At 54.0% G+C, this 18,593-nt stretch overlaps 1 protein-coding gene across 1 annotated transcript; it reads right to left on the bottom strand.

Annotated features, from left to right (window-relative positions):
- Nucleotides 1-1,440: 1,440 nt before the first annotated feature.
- Nucleotides 1,441-18,384, bottom strand: SERTM1 (serine rich and transmembrane domain containing 1). Its single transcript, XM_037057374.1, has 2 exons — nucleotides 18,217-18,384; nucleotides 1,441-1,983 (listed from the first exon to the last, which is right to left on the bottom strand). Exon 2 carries the CDS (start codon nucleotides 1,811-1,813, stop codon nucleotides 1,490-1,492), a length of 324 nt encoding a protein of 107 aa, XP_036913269.1. The 5' UTR covers nucleotides 1,814-1,983; nucleotides 18,217-18,384; the 3' UTR covers nucleotides 1,441-1,489.
- Nucleotides 18,385-18,593: the final 209 nt, after the last annotated feature.

Here is an 18,593-nt window from a genome sequence, read left to right as displayed (position 1 = left end):
ACCCTTCTGCTGCAGGAACAGCTCCCCGTGGCCTGACCGCCAGGGGCCGAGGGTTAAGGAAGAGAAACCCAATCCCCATCACAGTCCTCGCTCCAGAACCAGGAGCCCGCGCCCGCCTGGGAAGCCGTGCGTCCTTGATCCCTTCCAGGGGCTGGGTGGTGTGGCTGCCCGGTCGATCCACAAGGCCTGTCTTGGTGCCGCCTCTTAAGACCAGAAAGCGGCCCAAACAGGAGTGATCCAACCGCCCGGGGAAGACAGGCCACGTGGGGGCGGGCGTGGGCTCCGCGGGCTGGACGAGCCATGTGTTTAGGCTGTAGGCCGTTTCCTTTTAAAATTAAATTTAAATGCTCACTCTTGAGAAGCTGTCGTTGGTTTGCTTTGTGTTCAGGGGCAGCTGGGTCGCTCCACCTTCCTTGTCCTGCTCGCCCAGATTGGAGGACGAGCCCTGGGCTCAGACCCGCGGGGCTGCCCGCACAGCTCGGGTCTCTGTGACGTTCCCCGCACACCCGCGTCCTGGAACCCGCGGGGGGCGATCGCGCCAGCACACAGCTGATCCCCAGAGACACGTGACAGTCGCGGGGTGTCCACAACGCCAGGTGCGCCGGGGATGTCGTCGCTGAGCTTGGTCCCCTGATGAGAGTGAACCAGCACCGGACATCTCGGGGCCGTGGTGTGACAGCACAGAAAGGACACAGACTAGGAATCACAGCTTCTGGGTTTGGCTCCTGGGGCCTCTCTCAGCGGTAGGGGCAGCAGTTTTGGGAAGAGCCCCCCGCTGCCCGGCGTTGGGGCTGTAAGGGAAGGGAAAACTGCGGGGGGAGGGCGCGCTCAGACATCACGGCCGCCCCTCGGCCCACAGCCTGGCTTCCTGAGCCCAGCCCCTCCCAAACCCTTCCCAGTAGACTTCCTCCGCCGATAAATGCCATTCTCACCTGCTACAGTGACATTCAAGGGAACATTTAGCGGAGCTCTGCCTCCAGTTTTAGAAATGTGATACATGAAATCTACACTGATTTTTAAAAAAAAACATTTGGTGTTTTCCCCTTTACCTTTTAAATATGGAAACTATCTTGTCATTGACTCTGGCTCCACTGTGTCCGGTCTTGCTGGCTCGGTGGGCTTCCTAGTTGTGCGTGAGAACAAAAGGCAGGCTCCACAGCCAGCACCCGCTGCGAGGCCCCTCCGGTGACCTCTGCGTCAGGTGTCCAGCAGAGTGGCATGACCTTGACCTCCCAGAAGTGCACTCAGGATCCATCCGGGGCTTTGTGTGAGACTCTACCCCTCAGTGGCTTGCACCCACGTGTCAGCCTCAGTGTCTCTACTCACAAAGGTCAGGGGTCGTGAGTGGAGACAGGAGTGTGGGGAAGGAGCAGAAACAGGTCTGACTGGTTGACAGAAATGAAACAGGGCCGTTCCTCTCTCCTGAGGCGACCCCCCCACCCTTAGGGACAACCGCAGCCGCTGGGGCAGGCCGGGCTGTGCATGCTCGTCACGAGGAGAGGTTGGAGAACGTGGACCTCTGGGAGGAGATGCTGCAGACCTCCAGGTTGGCCAGGGAGCTCCCGGTGTCGCTGGGGCACTCGGGGCGGGAGGAGCCGGAGGAGATGACGTTCTTGAGTCTCTGGAGGGAAATGATTAGGAGCAGGAGCAGAAACGCTAAGAGGCTGAGGAACATGGACACGTACACATAGACACTGGACAGGCGTCCGGGCGATGGGTCCACCGAGGTGGACAGGGAGGTGGGGAACAGCTGGAGAAACGTCCCGTTCTCCGCGCTGCCCGGGAACACGGACGAAGGGGCCGCGCCAGACATCCTTCGGCAGGTGGGGGCGCAGGTGCCGAGGGCTCACGCGGGGGTCGCAGGGGACAGAAGTGGCATTGTTTTCCCAACGGCTGTGGCCAAAACGTCAGGCAGCTGAGTCAGCACAACAGGGTCGTCTTGGTTTTCCGACGAGGCTGCCACGGATCAGGAGTCCGCCAACCCTGGGGGAAAAAAACAAAGACCCACACGTCTGCATGTGTTACTCAGAAAATGCCACATCCAAACCCCACGGTCAGTCTTCCCGTCAGGGAGGCTTCACTGTGACACCCACGGGGGTGGGGGGAAGAACCCCCCGGGGGCAGCAGGGCTCTTCACAGTGCATGCGATGCTGCCAAAATGAACTTCTGTTCCGTCTTTGCAGTTCCTCCAAGGCACTGAAGATAAAATGACAAGGAAAAACACATTTCTTCTTCTTTCCATTTATTTCTTCACGTTTTTAAATTGTTGTTCAAGTACAGTTGTCTCTAGTTCTCCTCCACAGAAAAATACATTTCTGACGTGTGCCCCCCCACTATGATTTCATCAGATGCTCCACGTGGATGCTCTGAGGAGGGGACCCGGAAAGTTAGTGGCAAACCTCGCTCCGCAGGAAGTTAGCTCTGCCCGTTCCACGGCACCCGCCCAGTGCAGACCAGAGCTCCCTCCAGCCCGTTGTGGAGAACCACCGCGTGAACACTCAGCATCTGCCGCTCTGTTCGTAAACACGCACCTCCTTAACGCCAGGGACCGTCCGTCTCCACCCGTCTCTTTCCGTCGAGCTGCACCTGCATGTCCGCTTCTGCAGTGAGCAGAACTTTAGACTAACTCGGAGCAACAGTTGGCTTTCCTCTGAAGGGCAGAAAGAGGACAAGGTTTGTCTCAACACTCGAAGTTTTGGCCTGAATTCTCGATCTTGGGGAACCTGGGCAAATTGCCTGCATTTTCGGGGCTCCTGTTTTCTCCTTGGTAAACTGTGTGGCCCGGGCCCCACCACCTCTCCGGGATGCAGGGCCGAGATCATAGAGTGGAAGCACTTTGTGAATCGTGAAGGGTGGAGCCAAGCTCGGTGTGTGCGTGGGCTGTCGGGGGGATGAGAAGGGCGATTCTGTCCCTGCAGGCAGCAAGGGAACACTCTCCACAGACCCTGCCTCCTCGCCCGCTCCCAGCGGGAGCCCCAGGAGCAGAGTGGGCAGAGATGGGTGAGGAGTAATGGGGACAGAGGGCGAGTCCCCAGGCTCCAGGCGTGTCCCAGATGCCCTTGCCTGTGACTGGAGGTCACCCTTGGTTTCTGACCGGCCCATTAGCCCGCCAAGTCCATCCGGGGGCCCAGGACGCGGCCTGGGGCAGGAAGTATGTCCCCATAGATGACTCTCTTTCTTCTAAGGCTGGAAAAGTTGCCTTCCTGGCTCCGGAAGGCATCCCATGGTTGTGATGCGAATCTCGAAATCTCTTCGAGTGAGATGCGGAGAAAGGCTGGTGTGTGAACCCTGCCGCGCCCACCCCCCGCCCCGCCTGGGCTCCCCTTTTTCTAGACTCCGCCCTGCCTCGCACCTCGGAAACCCGCCTTTCCCTTCCGTTCTCCAAGCCTCACGAGGCGGCTGATTAGTTGAGGGGCCGACACTGGTGTCCAGCCCGAGCGGAGCGGCACCCATGATCCCTGGGGAAAAGGGACACTCCTGCGAGGACTGTCCCTCTCTGGTGTCACCCAGGCTTTCACTGAGCTCCTCTGAGTAGTGTCTTAGTGTGTAGCTCCTAAAATAAGTTGACTCCTACTCATTCGGCTTTGCCTGGTGATTTTAATTTCATTAGGCTGCTCCGGTTCCTAGCGATCCTGAAATAAGAGAGAGAGGATCACGCCGCAAATGTGTTACACGGATTTGGCAATATCTTGCCTCTTACAACACGTACACGTTCACCTTCAAGGAAATCGGGACTCTCAGAGGCAGCGTGATGTGTGGGAGGGGAAACCAGGGGGCAAAGCTCCCGGGCTGACCCGGAAGACACAGCTCGGGAGAAACAGAGCCTGGTTGATTTGACAAAGTAGCATCTAATCAGAAGCTACGCCAGGATGCTGGGCTTCTGCACCCCCTCGGCCTGGTCCCATCTGGTCTCAACTGTCCTACTGTTGGGGAGCAGGGCTTCGGCGGTCTCTTTTTCTAGTGTGGGCAAAGGAACAAGACAGGGACGATGCACTTGGTGCATCCCATGCCAACCGCTCTGTGAGGCGGGCAGAGCGGGGCTTGGGGCTCCCCCTGGGCCGGGCAGGGAGCCAGGCCGAGAAGCCTGGGCGAGTCGCTCGGCGTCCTCCACTGCGGGACAGGGGCTGAGAAGTGGCTGGAGCCCACGCTGGGACTGTGTCCTGGGTCCTCCCCACCGTGGCAGGAAGCAGAAAAGACTCGGGGGACGAGTTCCCACCTGGTGCTCCCCCAGGACAGGCTCACGGCTCCATCCTGACACTTGATTTCTCGTTGGGACAACGATACTCGTATTTCCTCCCCTTCCGGGAGGTACACAATTGAAAATTGGTCACTTGTCCATAATCTTCCTCAGCAAAGTGTCGAGGGCTGCCCCAAGGGAGGCCCCAGTGGGCGGTTCTTTCTGAAAACCTTCCTGGGAGGACCAGAGGGGCATCCAAGTCTCAGCCGGCCCCATGGTCCCAACGTGGGCAGCTGACGTTCGGCTGCAGTGGCCGAGTTTGCTAAAAGCCCCACTCTGTCCCCAAGCCTGTGTCCTGTTCTTGGGGGGAGGGGCTGTGGGTGCAGTCAGTGACACTGGAGTATTAGCACTTCAGTGACAGCCCATAGCTGGTGACCGACTGGACTGCCAGTTACAACATAGGCATCTCTGCGCACGGCACACATTCCAAACACACACCCTGGAGATGGCCTTCCTCAGACAAGAGGCCCACTGCGGGCTGATGGCCGCGGGATGTCATAGGGGAAGAGGCTCGGAAGATGCGGGGAGAGTGTCTGGCCTTGGAAGACGGTAGAAATGACCTTGTGTATGTGTCTGACCCTCAATGATGCACTATCTTCTCCATCTTTAACCCCCCCCTCCAGTGTTTCAGACTTAATAGTACTCCCGAACACCTCTCAGCTTACTATGACATGTACACAAATCTCATTTCGCTGTCCGGCTCCCAAACAGCACGGTATACATGCCCTGTTGGAGATCATTTTGAGTTGATGACATTCTTCTCAGATTGAACAGCCCAGGCAGGTCTCAGCTCTGTCCCAGCCGCCTCTCAGGCTGCGACCTGTGTTCACACGCATTTCCACGTGAAGGACGACTGTGCAAAAGGCTCTTTGGTTGTAGGAAACTGGGACAAGCCGCTTCCCCCATCGCAGATGCCACACCAGAGTGCCCTGGCCGTCGCAACGCCCCATCGGCCCCTTATCGCCCCCCCGGGTTGTTGTCCAAAGGGGTCCTCCGCGACCACGGTAACGATTTGATGAGGTCTTCCCCTGACGTAGTGGGATGTTTTCTTCCGCTGGACAAGTGTCGACTTTGATGCTGTAATGTGTAGTTCGAGGTGACAGACTGGTTCTCTTTGTGAACGAACGCACAGTGACCACTGTTTTCAGAACCTGGAAGGGTCCCTGTCACGCCTGAGCAAAGCCGTTTCAGTCCCAGTGGGACCTCAGTCCTCCCACAACTGAGTGAAGGGTGGTCGGCCGGCCCTGGGACAAGCCGTCCATGGACAGAAGGGCTCGGTTGTCCAACAAAACTTGACTCTCCACCGACCACCCGCCCATGCTGGCACCAGTGTGATCAGTCATGCATCTCTCAGGTGACAAAGGAGATTTTGTTTCCAAAAAATCACTTCTCGAACAGTTTTCTGAAACAAATGGAGTCTGAGAACCGCGGTTCCACTGCACTGAGAAAATGGCACATTTTGTGTGAAGTGCCCACGCGCTTCCCTTCTCCCCGAGTGCCTTCTCCTTGCCTGGTGGCCCTTGGGGTCATGCAGGTGACAGAAGGTCAGTGCCAACCATACATACTTCCCACGCCCTCTTCTCTCAATGAAAGTCTTCACCTGCAAACACTTACCTGCAGGCTTGCAATAGTAACAACAGTTAATGATCTTCCATTTATGCAGAGCTGATTCAGACATCCATAGTCTTGCCTATTGGAGAACTGCTCTTACTCATCAGAACACTTCTTTAGAGAGTAGTATTTTGTGTGAAAATGAGAACAATCTCATTATGATCCTTTGTATCGGCCCCATAGAAAAACAAAACCAGTTAAGGAAATACCCTGAGTCCATCTGCTGTCAAATACTGAACGAGAGAGAAATGTGGAAGACGGAGACTCTGGATAATGCTCCGGAATCCATGGGCCCGGGCTGCACAATGAAGGGATGAAAAGTGAACATTAACAGCTCCCTCTACTCATCGCTCAAATGAAGGATCAGAAAATACAGTCTGCGCTTTTTCACAGAACGGGGGTGGAAATTAAAGAAAGGGCTAAGTGGTCGCCTGGGCTCCGTGCGTTCTTCTCAAACCCACCTCTGGGAAGTTCAGGAGGTTGTCTGGATCCTGTCCAGCCTCCTCGGCCTCCGACTCTCCCTGGCGACTCTGTCTGTGAGCCACAGGCCCACAAAGATACTCCCTCAGCAAAATAATTAAATGGTAGGTAATAACCCAATAGAGTACACAGATGATTTTGTTCTAACTCTTTAAAAAATTAGCTACCCACACAAGGCATCATCCACAGAATATAACATTCTTGGTATATAAAACAGTGTGCATTGAGGGAAGTTGAAAACACAGACAGCATTTCGAACGGGAACATGAACACACCAGTTTGGATCATCTGGCTTGTGTAGCCTGGAGGGAGCCGTTTTGCGTGGCGTAGGAAGGTAGCTCAGCCTCCACGCGGCACGCAGGACCACGCCCACGGAGAGGTTCTCCCGTGGGGAGTCAGGCCTGCATTGCACCTACACTGCTATGAGACTTGCTTTTGCTAAAACTCCCTCACCCTGAATTGAGGCCAGAAGGGCTTACTGCAACTTCCTAAAATCTGAGCTAACCCTCCCAAGTATGGAGTGGGACCAGTTCAACCACTTTTCCCCTTGGTCTGCAACATTCTTCTCTTTCAAGTAATTAGCAGCATTCTTTCCTTTGCTATCTGTAAAAGGTAGTCCTCTGCAGTGAACCTGTGCATAGTAAATGAGGACTACCCTCCATGTCATGTACCCAGAGAAGCAATAAAAGCCTGTCCAGGGAGGGGCCAGGGCCCTCTCTCTCTCTCTCTCAGAGAGCGGCTGTGCCGCCCCTTGCTCTCCACAGGACTCTGCAGTCTGTGTGGATTTGTCTCTCGCAGCCACGACACATGGATCCTGCCGGCCAGGACTCGCATCAGCAGCCTCCAGAGTATTTATGGACATGAGCTCCCTTGCATTGCTTTGGCTCAGTTTTCATGGGAAAATCAAACTACTGTATTATTCTTCATAAATTTTTGCTATGTTTATATTCTAGGTGAAGATTTTACGCCCAACTCTCTGCCTTAATAAGGATAATTATTGTTTTAAATGATGCTGCCTTAGAATAAGAATTTAAATAGATAGTTTTCCAGATAAACGGGTCAAAAGTAAAGCCTGGGAAGGCTCTATCCTGGGCTGGAGGGAGACAGGACCCATCTTGGTTGACAGAATTGCCTAAATCAAAATGAGAAAAGCTGAGAAAACAGACACTGATGAAGAAGATGCTGGGCAATGCCACTTTCGGGATGCAACTTTGAGGGAGCAGGAGAAAGGTCACTGGCTGGACACTTCGGGTAAAGAAAAAGCAAACGCCTGGAGAGAGAACGACTTGAAGGCCGTCGGCGAGGGTGAAGTGGGTCAGCCGGAAGAAAGAAGGTAGGAAGCAAGACTGGCCTCGCAAGATGTCACAGCATCTTTTATGAGACCTTTCCGGTTCGCCTCTTGTCCTCCACCCAGCCTTGGTCTTCCCCGTGTGTTAAGAACAGCCTGTTTAATTCCCGCAGTGGCTAGAACTGGTTAAATCATAGGATTAGAAGAAAACGGCATGCTTATTTTTAATCAGCCTGGAGGAGTGTTTTCCTCTTTTCTGTTGTCTCTCATTCTGCCTCCACCGTTAAAGTAATTCGCATCTAATATGTATATTTTTGTCCAATCAGGGAACAGTCCCCTTACAAGAGATGAGATTTGGAAAGATTTTATTCTTGTGATTGCCACAAATCTTTTTCCTTTTAACCTTTACAAGAAGACAAAGGGGTGTCCCCAAGCCACTCCCTCGGGCTCCAGGGGCCTTTGGGTGCTTTCAAAGATGTTCCAAGGGAACAGGGAGGAGCCCGGACGTCTGGTTCCTGTGTAATGGTTTCTCAAAGCCCACTCTACACTTAAGCTGGTTCCTCAAATGTGGGCCGCCACAGGCCACACAATAAGAAGGAAATGTGAGATTGCCTCACCCCACACCAGTGCCGCTCCTTCTCCCTTCCCGACTGCTCCCCCTTATTTAAACACACCTGTGCCCAGGTCACCCCTTATTGTCATCATGGGTCCCACTTTCTTCCAGCTCCCATGGGCATCCATGCCAGCGTGTTCCGTGAGGACCTGCACACCCACACGTGTGTCTGTACGTGTGTCTGTTGTGGCTTTTGTGCATTTCCTTGTCAGTTCTCATCCGGCTCCTGGACTTGCCCCTCACAAGAAGGGGTGTGTGCTAAATACTTCATTCAGTTCGAACGCTCAACCCCAAACTTCATTTCCACTTAAAATGTCTTGATGACTGGGGCCCAGGGACAGAGAGACAGAAATTATCTTAAGCATCTAGTTCTCTATTTTGCCCAAAGAGTATTGCAAAGACCAATAACCATTCCCTATCCATAAAATCACACTTACAGGTACAATTTGGAAAAAAAAAAGATGATGACATAGGTTGTCTGCAAAGAAGTTCAGTATTAGTAAATGAAGTCATTATACCTATCTCATACCTATCTCTACTGGCAACTATGGTCATGCATTTCTTTTTTTAAACTTTTTTGTTGATTTGAGAGAGAGTGGGGAGTGGAGAGAGAGACAAACATTGATTCATTGTTCCACTTATTGGCACATTTATGGGTCAGCTCTTGTCTGTGCCCTGACCGGGGATCAAACCTGCAACCTTGGAGCGTCGTGATGACACCCTAACCAACTGAGCTACCCGGCCAGGGAAGTCATGTATTTCTTTAAACTAAGATGCTTTATATGCTATTTCTTAAAAATAAACTGGGACATCACAAGTATATGTAAGCAGCTTAAGCCTGGCATCTCTCCGCTGGATCAAGCCTGCTGAGCCTTCAACACAACGACGACATTTTTAATGAAGGCACAGCCTTTGCCACAATTAATGAACCATTGTCCCTCCGAACACAGCCACAAATAGGGCCTTGCTGATTGCATGGTGTGTGAATCACCCGTCTCTTCTGGCCCCTAGCCCAGTGTTCCGTATAACGTACACACAGAGATTCTGTTACGCAAGTTCTCCCATTCTCTCAGTCCTCTGTGGCTGGCCGTCAGAGTGTGGGGTGGCCCCACTGGGAAGTGGGCGGTCCAGAGAATAACGCTCACTGATGGGCAGTGGGACAAGTGTTGGCCACGTCCCATTATCTAGCAGTTGGCCGAAAACTCAGAATGAGTAGGATGCAGATGTCAAGATTTTTCCCCTAATGGGACGCAGGCTCCTGGGAGCCTGCCACCTTGTTATAAATGACATTGTTATTTATATAAACAACACTGATATGTTCTAAATCACGGTATTAGGGCAACTAGAGAAATTCGAATATAGGCTGAACATCAGATAATTGTGTTATATCACTATCAAATTTCCCAAGGTGATAGAGGAGAGTGTTCTTGTTATTTGGAAATGCATATTAAAGTTTGCAGCCAGGAAGTATCATCATGTCAACAACTGACCCTCGAGAGGTTCAGCTAAAATGAAACAAATGCAGTCGCCCCCTCATCCTCGGGGGGGGGTACATTCCAAGACCCCCGGTGGGTGTCTGAGAACACAGTGGCCAGCCCTGTGTAAGCTATGTTTTTGCCCCACAAACATACCTTTTCATTTGAAGGAACCATTCACTTTCAGGTTCCCTTCGGCAGGTCTGAATTGCGAGCGTCACACTCTGGTGCTTCAGGGCCGCGACACAGTCAAAGGAAGGCGACTTGAATGGAGACGGCTCCGCAGGGGCTGGTGGGCGGGAGGCGTACCCAGTGGAGCCGCTGGACAAGGGGGTTTCGCGTGCTGGGCGGGACAAAGAGGGGAGACGCGAGATCTCAACACGCTCCTCGGAATGGTGCGCAACGTAGAACTCGCTTATTTCTGGGATTTTCCATTTCATGTTTTCAGACTGTGGTTGACTGCGGGACAGTGAAACCACAGAAAGCAAAACACATGGGAACGGCCGGACACAGACACACAACCCAGAACGAAAGGTGATGAAGCAAAGGGTGTGGACACGTGAACAGCTGGTTTGTCTGGGAGAGGACGTGTAGTTGTCCAGTGTTGTCATTGTTTACACTTTTCAGTGGGTTTGGAATTTTTCAACGTATAAGTTGAAAAAAACCAATTTATTCCCAAGGGTATCGGGAACTGTGCTTGCTGTAAAAAGCAGTCAGTAAGCCAAAATGTTGGAAGCTGCTAAAGAAACGAGGAGGCAGAAACCTGACTTTCACGGGCCCTGGGGAAGTTCGCCAACTGCCCTCACGGGTCATCACCGGCAGTGTGACTGAGGCTCCAGGGAGGGACCCGGACACGTCAGGGACAGACAGAGGTGACGTAAACTTCAGTCCCACCAGGAGGCAAAGTGCTCTCCTGTGACTCTGAGGTCGCCCGTGAGCCAGGACTCCAGGTACAACAGGGAGGGCGGGAGCCAGGAAAGAGGACGCGGCCTTCTTCGACAGGAAGGCGGGTTTGGCGCAGCCCAGCTAACCCTGGGTCTGAACAGAGCAATGGACTTGCTTTCACACCTCCCCTCCCCCTCTCTGTCCCTCCCCCAGCCGTCCTGGGCGGCACCGTGAGCTCAGTCAGACGTCTGTTTCACAAAGCAAGTGTCTCCATGCTTCTCGTCACACGGAACAGAACGAACGACACAGCAGGCTACCCAGTGTGGGAGGAAAGCCTGTCCCGACAGCCTGCTGTCATTTCAGAGGACGCATGGTACCCAGACTCTGTCACAAACGACATGAGGGAGGTACACAAGGGTCAGCTTACACTCCCCCGGAACATACTCCCACTTAGAAGTGCACGGATGCAAAGTTGAAAAATAATGAGGCATTATTTGTAGGAAACAGACGACCACACGGGTGACCCTATAGAAAACAGTTATACAATTCTTTTAAAACTATTAGTGAGTAGGATTTCTTTCAAGGAAATTGTGCGTATCTTTTATTCAAGAGTTAACTGACCTTGACTGTGCCCTTGATCAAGGCCAAGCTCTCCACCTTGCCCTTCTAGGCTGGGAGCCCTGTGTTTGTTGGGTGGTTGCAGAAACAGCCACAGTGTGATGTGCACATTCCAGGTCTCTCACTGCTCACCTAGTGCGTCTTAGTTCTCATTCATTTCAGGGGCCTGCAGGGCTGGGGCACAGGGGCTGAGACGCACCAAGCTGGAGGAGGGACGGAAAGGGGAGGCTGGACAATAGGGTGGCAGGCTACTGTCTGCCACTCGTGGGGTGTCCCCTCGTCCCTGTCTCCTGAACGTGATGGGCAGGGCGCAGGGGAGCCAGGAAGCAGGTGCGGGAGGGGGGGTACCCAGAAGCGCAGTGTGGTACCCAGTGTGGGGGAAGGACCAGCCCCAGAGCAGCCGGTTTGGATGAAACAGAAGCATGTGCTCATTCTGTGTGCGTGTTTGTTTGCAGGCGGGGCGTGTGCATCGTCTCTCATCTTCACGGTTCTTCAAGGTCATTACTGTGACCCTCTCCTCCCTTTCACAGGTGGGAAAATGAAGAAACGTTGGCCAAGCCCACCCAGCCACTGAGAGGCAGGATAGAAATTCACACCGATGCCCGTAAGTCTCAAACTGTGTTCCTTGCATCCCTTCTCTCCCAGGGTGCGGGGTGGGGGCTTAGGGTGACAGGGTGTTATGGCCTGTCTCATGGTCATTAGCACGGGCCACACGTTTCTGCTCTTACTGCCTCCTTCAGGCTGGTGGTAGGATTGCATGTTCCATCCCTTCTGAATTGAGGGCAGGCAAGCGACTTGTTTGGGCGGGTGAAGTGTGGGGACCGTGCCCTGTGCCCCCAGGGGTAGAAAATGTAACACACCGTGTAAGACTGGCCACAGCCCTCCCCTCTGCTGTGGCAACGGGGACAGCTCCGCCATCAGAGTCCTGGGTGACCCCGGGGAGCGCCTCCACCCCTCCTTGCTGGCCTTGTTAGTACTCAGTGTGCACACCGAGTGAGCTTCCCCTGTTGCAAACCACTGCGTGTTGGGGCTCATCTGTTCCTGTGGCATCTGTGCACTGACCGGCCTGAGATCTTACTCTCCGTGATGACGGAGGCGATGGTGCGTGTTCAGGAAGCTGCTGCAGAGAAGTAGAATTCTGAATGCACCTGAGAGCTGCAGGGATCACGTATGCAGTGTGTTAACACCCCCAACAGCGCCGGTGAGAAAGAAGGTCACGCAGGTTGTCTTGGTTACCTTTCATTTCACGTAACAGTGGGAGCTGAAGGGCCGAGCGCTGCCCAGCGCTACAGCCGGCACGCGGTCCCTAGCAAGCGGGAGCCTGGTGATGGGATGCTGACCCGCATCCACCTGGACGTGCAAGGATGGTTTCAGGTGAGAATAGATGAGGCAGAATAAAGGTAGCAGGGCTGACTCATGATCCCAACAGAAAATACAACAACTCATAACACAGGTATCGGGACAGTGGCATTGCTTGCGGTTACGGAAAACTCTGTTCTTTGGGGCCTTTGGTTATTCATTCGACAAGCACTTGTTATTTGTGTACTGTGAACAGGAAGGTGAACAAATATTATCATTAGGTGCCTGAGTCTGAGGCACATATAATTTTTGCAGTGACCACCTTGACTAAGAAATCTCCTGGTGCAGCTGCTGTGGGAAGCAGTGTGGAGGTTCCTCAGAAAATTAAAAATGGAACTGCCTTATGGCCCAGCGATTCCACTGCTGGGAATACATCCCTAGAAACCCGAAGCACTAATCTGAAAGCACGTAAGCACCCCGATGAACACTGCAGCATTACTGACAATCACCGAGCTCTGGAAGCAGCCCAGGTGTCCGTCAGTAGACGCGTGGGTGAAACAGCCGTGGTCCGTCTACACAGTGGAAAGCTATGTGGCCGTAAGAAAGAAGGAAATCTTAGCTTGTACAACCGCATGCATGAACTGAAGGGCAGATAAAAAAGCTTCCCAGCCTGAAAAAAAAAGCTGAAGGAGTTCTTCATCATTGCCAAACCAGTACTACAAGAAATGTTAAAGGGATATCTTTAAGAAGAAAAAGAAGATGAAAATATGAGTAAGAAAGTGGCAATAACTACATATCTGTCAGCAATTATTTTAAATGCGAATGGATAAAATGCTCCAGCCAAGACACATGGCGGCTGAACAGACCCCAGAACAAGAGCCTTACGTGTGCCGTCTACCAGAGACTCGTTGGGATGGGGAAAGACGCACACAGTCTGAGAGTGAAGAGGCGGAAACGTGGTTTTGTGGAGATGGAAATACACAAACAAAGAGCCGGCGGAGCAATATTTACACCGGACAAACCAGACTTTAAAACAAACGCTAGATAACAAGAGGCAGAAGGGCCCAGCAATTCCGCTTCTGGGTGTTTATGCAAAGCAACCCAAACACCACATTGGAAAGACAGACAACCACGCGTTCAGAGCAGCATTATTTACCACGGCCACGGTGCGGACACGACCTGGGTGCCCGTCAGCAGGCGAGTGGATAACGAAACGAGCAGTGTGCACATACAGTACGACGGACATGGCTCAGCCATGACAAGAGCAGAATCTTCCATCTGCAGCAACCCGAGGTCGGACCCGAGGGGGCCGTGGTGCGTGAGAGAAGTCGGAGCGGAGGAGACAGAGGAGACAAGTGCCAGATGACTGCACTTATGTGTGGAATCGAGACAACAAAATAATTGAACAAACAGAACAGAAACAGACTTGTGGACACAGAGAACAGACTGATGGCCACCAGATGGGAGGGGGTGGGGGAGCTGGGTGAAAATGGTGAAGGGATTAAATAGTGCAAGTCGGGCGGTGGTTACGGAGCAGACACTGGGTGAAAAGTGCTGCGTGGGAAATGGGACCAATGACACTGAAACTCCATGTGGTGTCAGATGGGCTCTAGATTTACTGGGGTGCGCAGTCCATACGTCACATGATAAAGTCTAATCCCTGGATTAGATTGCAGGTGCACACACCTGAGACCAAGATTTGCATGTCAATTGTCACTCAAACATTTTTTAAATTTATTTTTTAAAAAGGACAAAAAACAAGTTATTCAGTTTCTTTTGTTCCCTAGGGGTTAATTCATCATATAGATCAAAATACATGCCCCACAGGGTCCCATGGACAAATTGGAGGCCCAGACTGGATCCTGGAGAGATGAAGGGACCAAATGAAGGGTTAGGGCGGTTTAATTGGCAGCAGTGGACAGGTTACCAGGCCCTTGTAACTCGTACCAGACTGCCGTGGCAGACTAATCAGAAAAGCTGCTATTTTGGCTTCCCCTGGGGAGCAAATCTGTGTGCGGAGTGTTCCCTGCGTGAACTGCCTTAGTGGCTTATGTTTGAGTTGTTTTCCTGTCTGTCTGAATCTGAAGGAGGTTCTTCCAGCCGCCCATTTTGTTGTCTCCCATCAAAAATTGTGTTCAGCCCTGGCTGGTGTGGCTCAGTGGATTAAGCGCGGGCCTGCAAACCACACGATCTCGGTTCGACTCCCAGTCAGGGGACATGCCTGGGTTGCAGGCCAGTTCCTGGCAGGGGATGCACGGGAGGCAACCCTACATTGATATTTCTCTCCTTCTCTTCCCCTATAAAGATAAATAAATTAAAAATCTTTATAAAAATTGTATTCAGGTGTGTCTCCTTGTGCCACCCTTTTTAACAACTATTACAGGTTTATTACAACAGTTACACTCCCGACTCTCTCATGGTTGTCTTTAGCAATCTCAACACCAAAACAGTCGGTCCCGTAACACCAATCGTCAATCTGGCCGGAAAGACCCTCCTCTCCCCATGACGTAGTAGATGACAGTTTAGAGTTAGGAAGCAGGGAATATTAACGATAGTCTACCCTGCTCCCGGTGAGAATTCAGAGCTTTGACATGTCGGCACCGTGTCGGCAGGACTGTGCCCTTTCGTGCCGAGAGATGCTGTGACGTTGCGTGTGGCCACTTGAGTTCTCGGAATCCCCATTTTTTTTGTTCTTGCCAAAACTTAGTGTAGACGAAATAGTGACTGTTTCCTAGTCCCAAGGGTGGACATGAGAGTGCATCTCAGTCACCACCAACTCTTGGAGGAGGCGTGGCGTGCCAAGAACCTGAGCAGCTCAGAATGCTAATCCCCTGGTTGCACAGGCCTCGACCCGAACCAGAGCTGCAGGGGCCCGGGAAGGCGGCCCAGCAGACAGCTTCCCTGCAGCCGGAAGGGACCGTGAACGCACAGGCGGACTTGCCGAGCCCTACACCCTGAGCTGGCCCACACGGGCATGCCACGGACTCCTGCGCCTGAGCCCCGGCTGCTCGTCTGTCGGAACACCCGTTGGCGACACGGAGCACTGCCAACGCGCACACTCAGTCCGGGCTTCTTCTTTGCTGGGCTCCCTATTCCGTCAACCAACCTAAAGGCTTCGGTATTATTTTTATCTGCCACAAAGAAAACACAAGCCTATAAAAATGAGGCCTGCGATGCCTCATATTAACATAGTAACACAATATGCTCAGCACATATGTCCGTGAGGGGAAGGGTGTGTTTCTGCTGTACCCCTTGTCAGTTTCCAGCTCCACGTGGCAAATGTTTTCCGACTGGCTCAGGGGGACTGGCTCAGGGGGACTGGCTCAGGGGGCCGGCAGCTGGGCGGCCGGGCAGGTGGGACTCCCCCAAGGCCGGATGTCAGGGCCTTTCAGGGATGTGTTTTTCCAGGTTCTTAAATGACTGTTTTAAAAGCCCAAGTCAGCAAAAACACAAAGGCAAAGTCATAAGTTTACTTTTTGCTTCTCCCCACTAACTCATCACATACAAGAACGCTTACTTCAACTCTACAAAGTTAAAAAGAAAAAAAAAAGGATATTAAAACACAACTTTGGGGAGAAGAGCTAGCTCAGAGAACAATGGATGTTATCACACGACCTGAGCATTGATCCGGAATAAAGGCCGAGTAAGAGAGTTGGGCTTGTGCTGGGTCCATCTTCAAGTCTCAGGACAAATGCGGACCTTGAAGTTTACTGAATGATTAGGACGATTAATCCCCCTCACCGGTCGGCTCTGCCATCCTGCCTCTGCCCTCATTAGAGGCAAAGAACGGAAGGAAGCGAGAAACCTGCAGACCAACCCTCTGAGGGACTTGGGGCCACCAGTCCCCACAGGGCTGTTTACCTCTGACCCCCAGACAGGGAAACCCAGTGAGCGCAGGGCAGGAGGGAGAACGGAATGAGGTTCCTGCACAGGCGTCTTCTTGCACGAGACCCATGAGCGTGTGTTAAGCTCTTCAGCGCACTTGGCCTTGTGAGGAGGAATCAAGACGAGTACATAAATATGGCAAAGGAACAGGAAGCCTCAAACACCCAACGCAAAGACAGAATAAATGCCCCACCCATGTTCGGGAGCTCTGTGCTCCCAGGTATCCCTGAAGTTGGTGGACAGCCCCCCCTCCTGTCCAGGCCCAGCCTCCGAAGGTGACCAGAACATGCCCAATGGGAGGGCTGCGCCCACAGCTCAGCTACGAGGCATCTGCCTAGCACACTCACTGGAGGGTGTTAGGCATTAAGGGCTGACTCGAGGGGCGGTGGGGGTGGGGGACAAAAGGCGTCTATACTTAGCAAAATGAAGCATTTTAGCCACAAAATATGTTTAAGAACCTCCAGGAGCTAGACCTCAAATAAGCTGAACGCTTAGACTAGATGCATAACTTAAGCTAATTAAATATTACCCCTCTCTCTCTTTTAAGGAGGGTGCATCCGGCTGCGAGACGCCTGGTCTCGCTTCCTGCCCATGGGCTCTAGTCTGACAATGAGTCCGGAAACTCTAAAGTGCCGAGCACCCGAGTACCCGAAGGACAAACACCCTGGGGACTCGTGGGGACTCGTCTCTCCCGGTGGCCCGGGCGCGTTGGCTGCTGTTCTCACGCCCCTCGGGCACGCGCTATGGGGACCGAACCGAACGCGAGGGCTCCCATTCTCCAACACAAACCACCACTAAGGACTGGCTTTGGCAGGAAATTCTCCGAAGGAAATCCAATGGGCAGAGGAAATGAAGGGCATTAAGAAAGAGACTGGAGTCTGACACCGACCCCAAGCCCGGGGGAGGGGGGGGGGAAGCGCGCGTGTACTGCCGCAGACCTGGTTTTCCACGAGAGCTTCTGTGAATGGGGGCGGGGGGAGGTGTCCTTTGCAGGCCGAGGAGGGCACACCGCACACCCTGAATCGGAACCCCAACAGGGTGCCACCGATCCGCGCACCTCGACAGGGGAACACGGGACCCCGGCGTCTCATCAGACCCGGGGAAAGGGGAAGGAAGCTCTCATGGTTTCCCACTAGGCTTCCCGGGAAGTCCGCAGACCACCGCTGGGGAGCGCAAGGATTCGGCCCTGGGCGAAACTTCCCAGGGTTTGGAGCCAGGAAGACTGGCGGAGAGACTCCCGTGAGCGCACTAAGGGACAAGGCTGGTGACCAGCGTGCGCGTGGCGAGTCCCCCGGAGGGACCGGTGACCCTGGAAATCCAGACAGGCACGCAAACACAAGGACGACCGCTCACAGCACAGAGGGGACACCCAGACCGCACCCAGAAACGCTCTCTGCCAGGTGGGGAGCAGCCTGGGCTCGCAAGGGGGACTCGATCTTCGCAGTGGCGGACGTGAGGGCAGTTCTTCGCGGTCCCGTGTCCGAGACCGAAGCGGGTCATCCTGGGGCCAAGGACATTGCGCAGCCCCGCGAAGTCATCCGAGACTCGGGAGACCAAGCTGCGGAGGCTGCCGGGGGGCCTTAAGGACGCGGCCGGCCACGAGGGGTTGAGTGGGGGTGTCCAGGAAGGAGTTAAACCTCTGGGAGCCAGGGAGTGTCTGGGAGGCGGTTCCGGAGGGAGCGGAGCCTTTGGGACCCGAGGCTGCCCCAGGAGAGGAGTCCGAACGCCCCAGACGAGGGGCGAGCCCCCCTCGGACGCTCTGCGAGTCCCTGCCCCGCGACTCCCTCACCCCGCCGCACCGGCCCGTCCGGAGACCCTCACTGACCTGCAGGTCGGGGCGCACCCAGCGGCGCCCCGGCGCTCGGAGTGGGGCCGGCGCTGCGCCGGGCTCCTCGCGGTTGCCTCTGTTTCGGCGATCCCCGCCCGAGAAGCCGTCCGCGGGAATGTGGAGCTCGCGCCCAGGGCGCACTGGCAGCAGCGGGCGCAGCCAGAGAACACCAGCCGTGGTGGAGGCGGCGGCAGGGTCTGCCGGACCGCAGGTCTTCCCTCCGCCCCTCCCGCCCGCACAGCCAATGGCAGGGCGCCAGGCCCACCAGCCACCGCCCCCCAGCCGAGCTCCGGCGAGGGCGGAGCTTGCGCCGCGTTGGAAGATCCTGGAGGAGGAGGAGGCGTCTGCGCAGGGAGCCCCATCTGGAGAAGGCA

The sequence above is a fragment of the Sturnira hondurensis genome, unplaced genomic scaffold (genome assembly GCF_014824575.4).
Source record: "Sturnira hondurensis isolate 20B ecotype Veracruz unplaced genomic scaffold, ASM1482457v3 Scaffold0009719, whole genome shotgun sequence".
Classification (NCBI taxonomy): domain Eukaryota; kingdom Metazoa; phylum Chordata; class Mammalia; order Chiroptera; family Phyllostomidae; genus Sturnira; species Sturnira hondurensis.
Note: the sequence above shows the minus strand (reverse complement) of the source record. Positions and strands in the feature narration are given on the sequence as shown.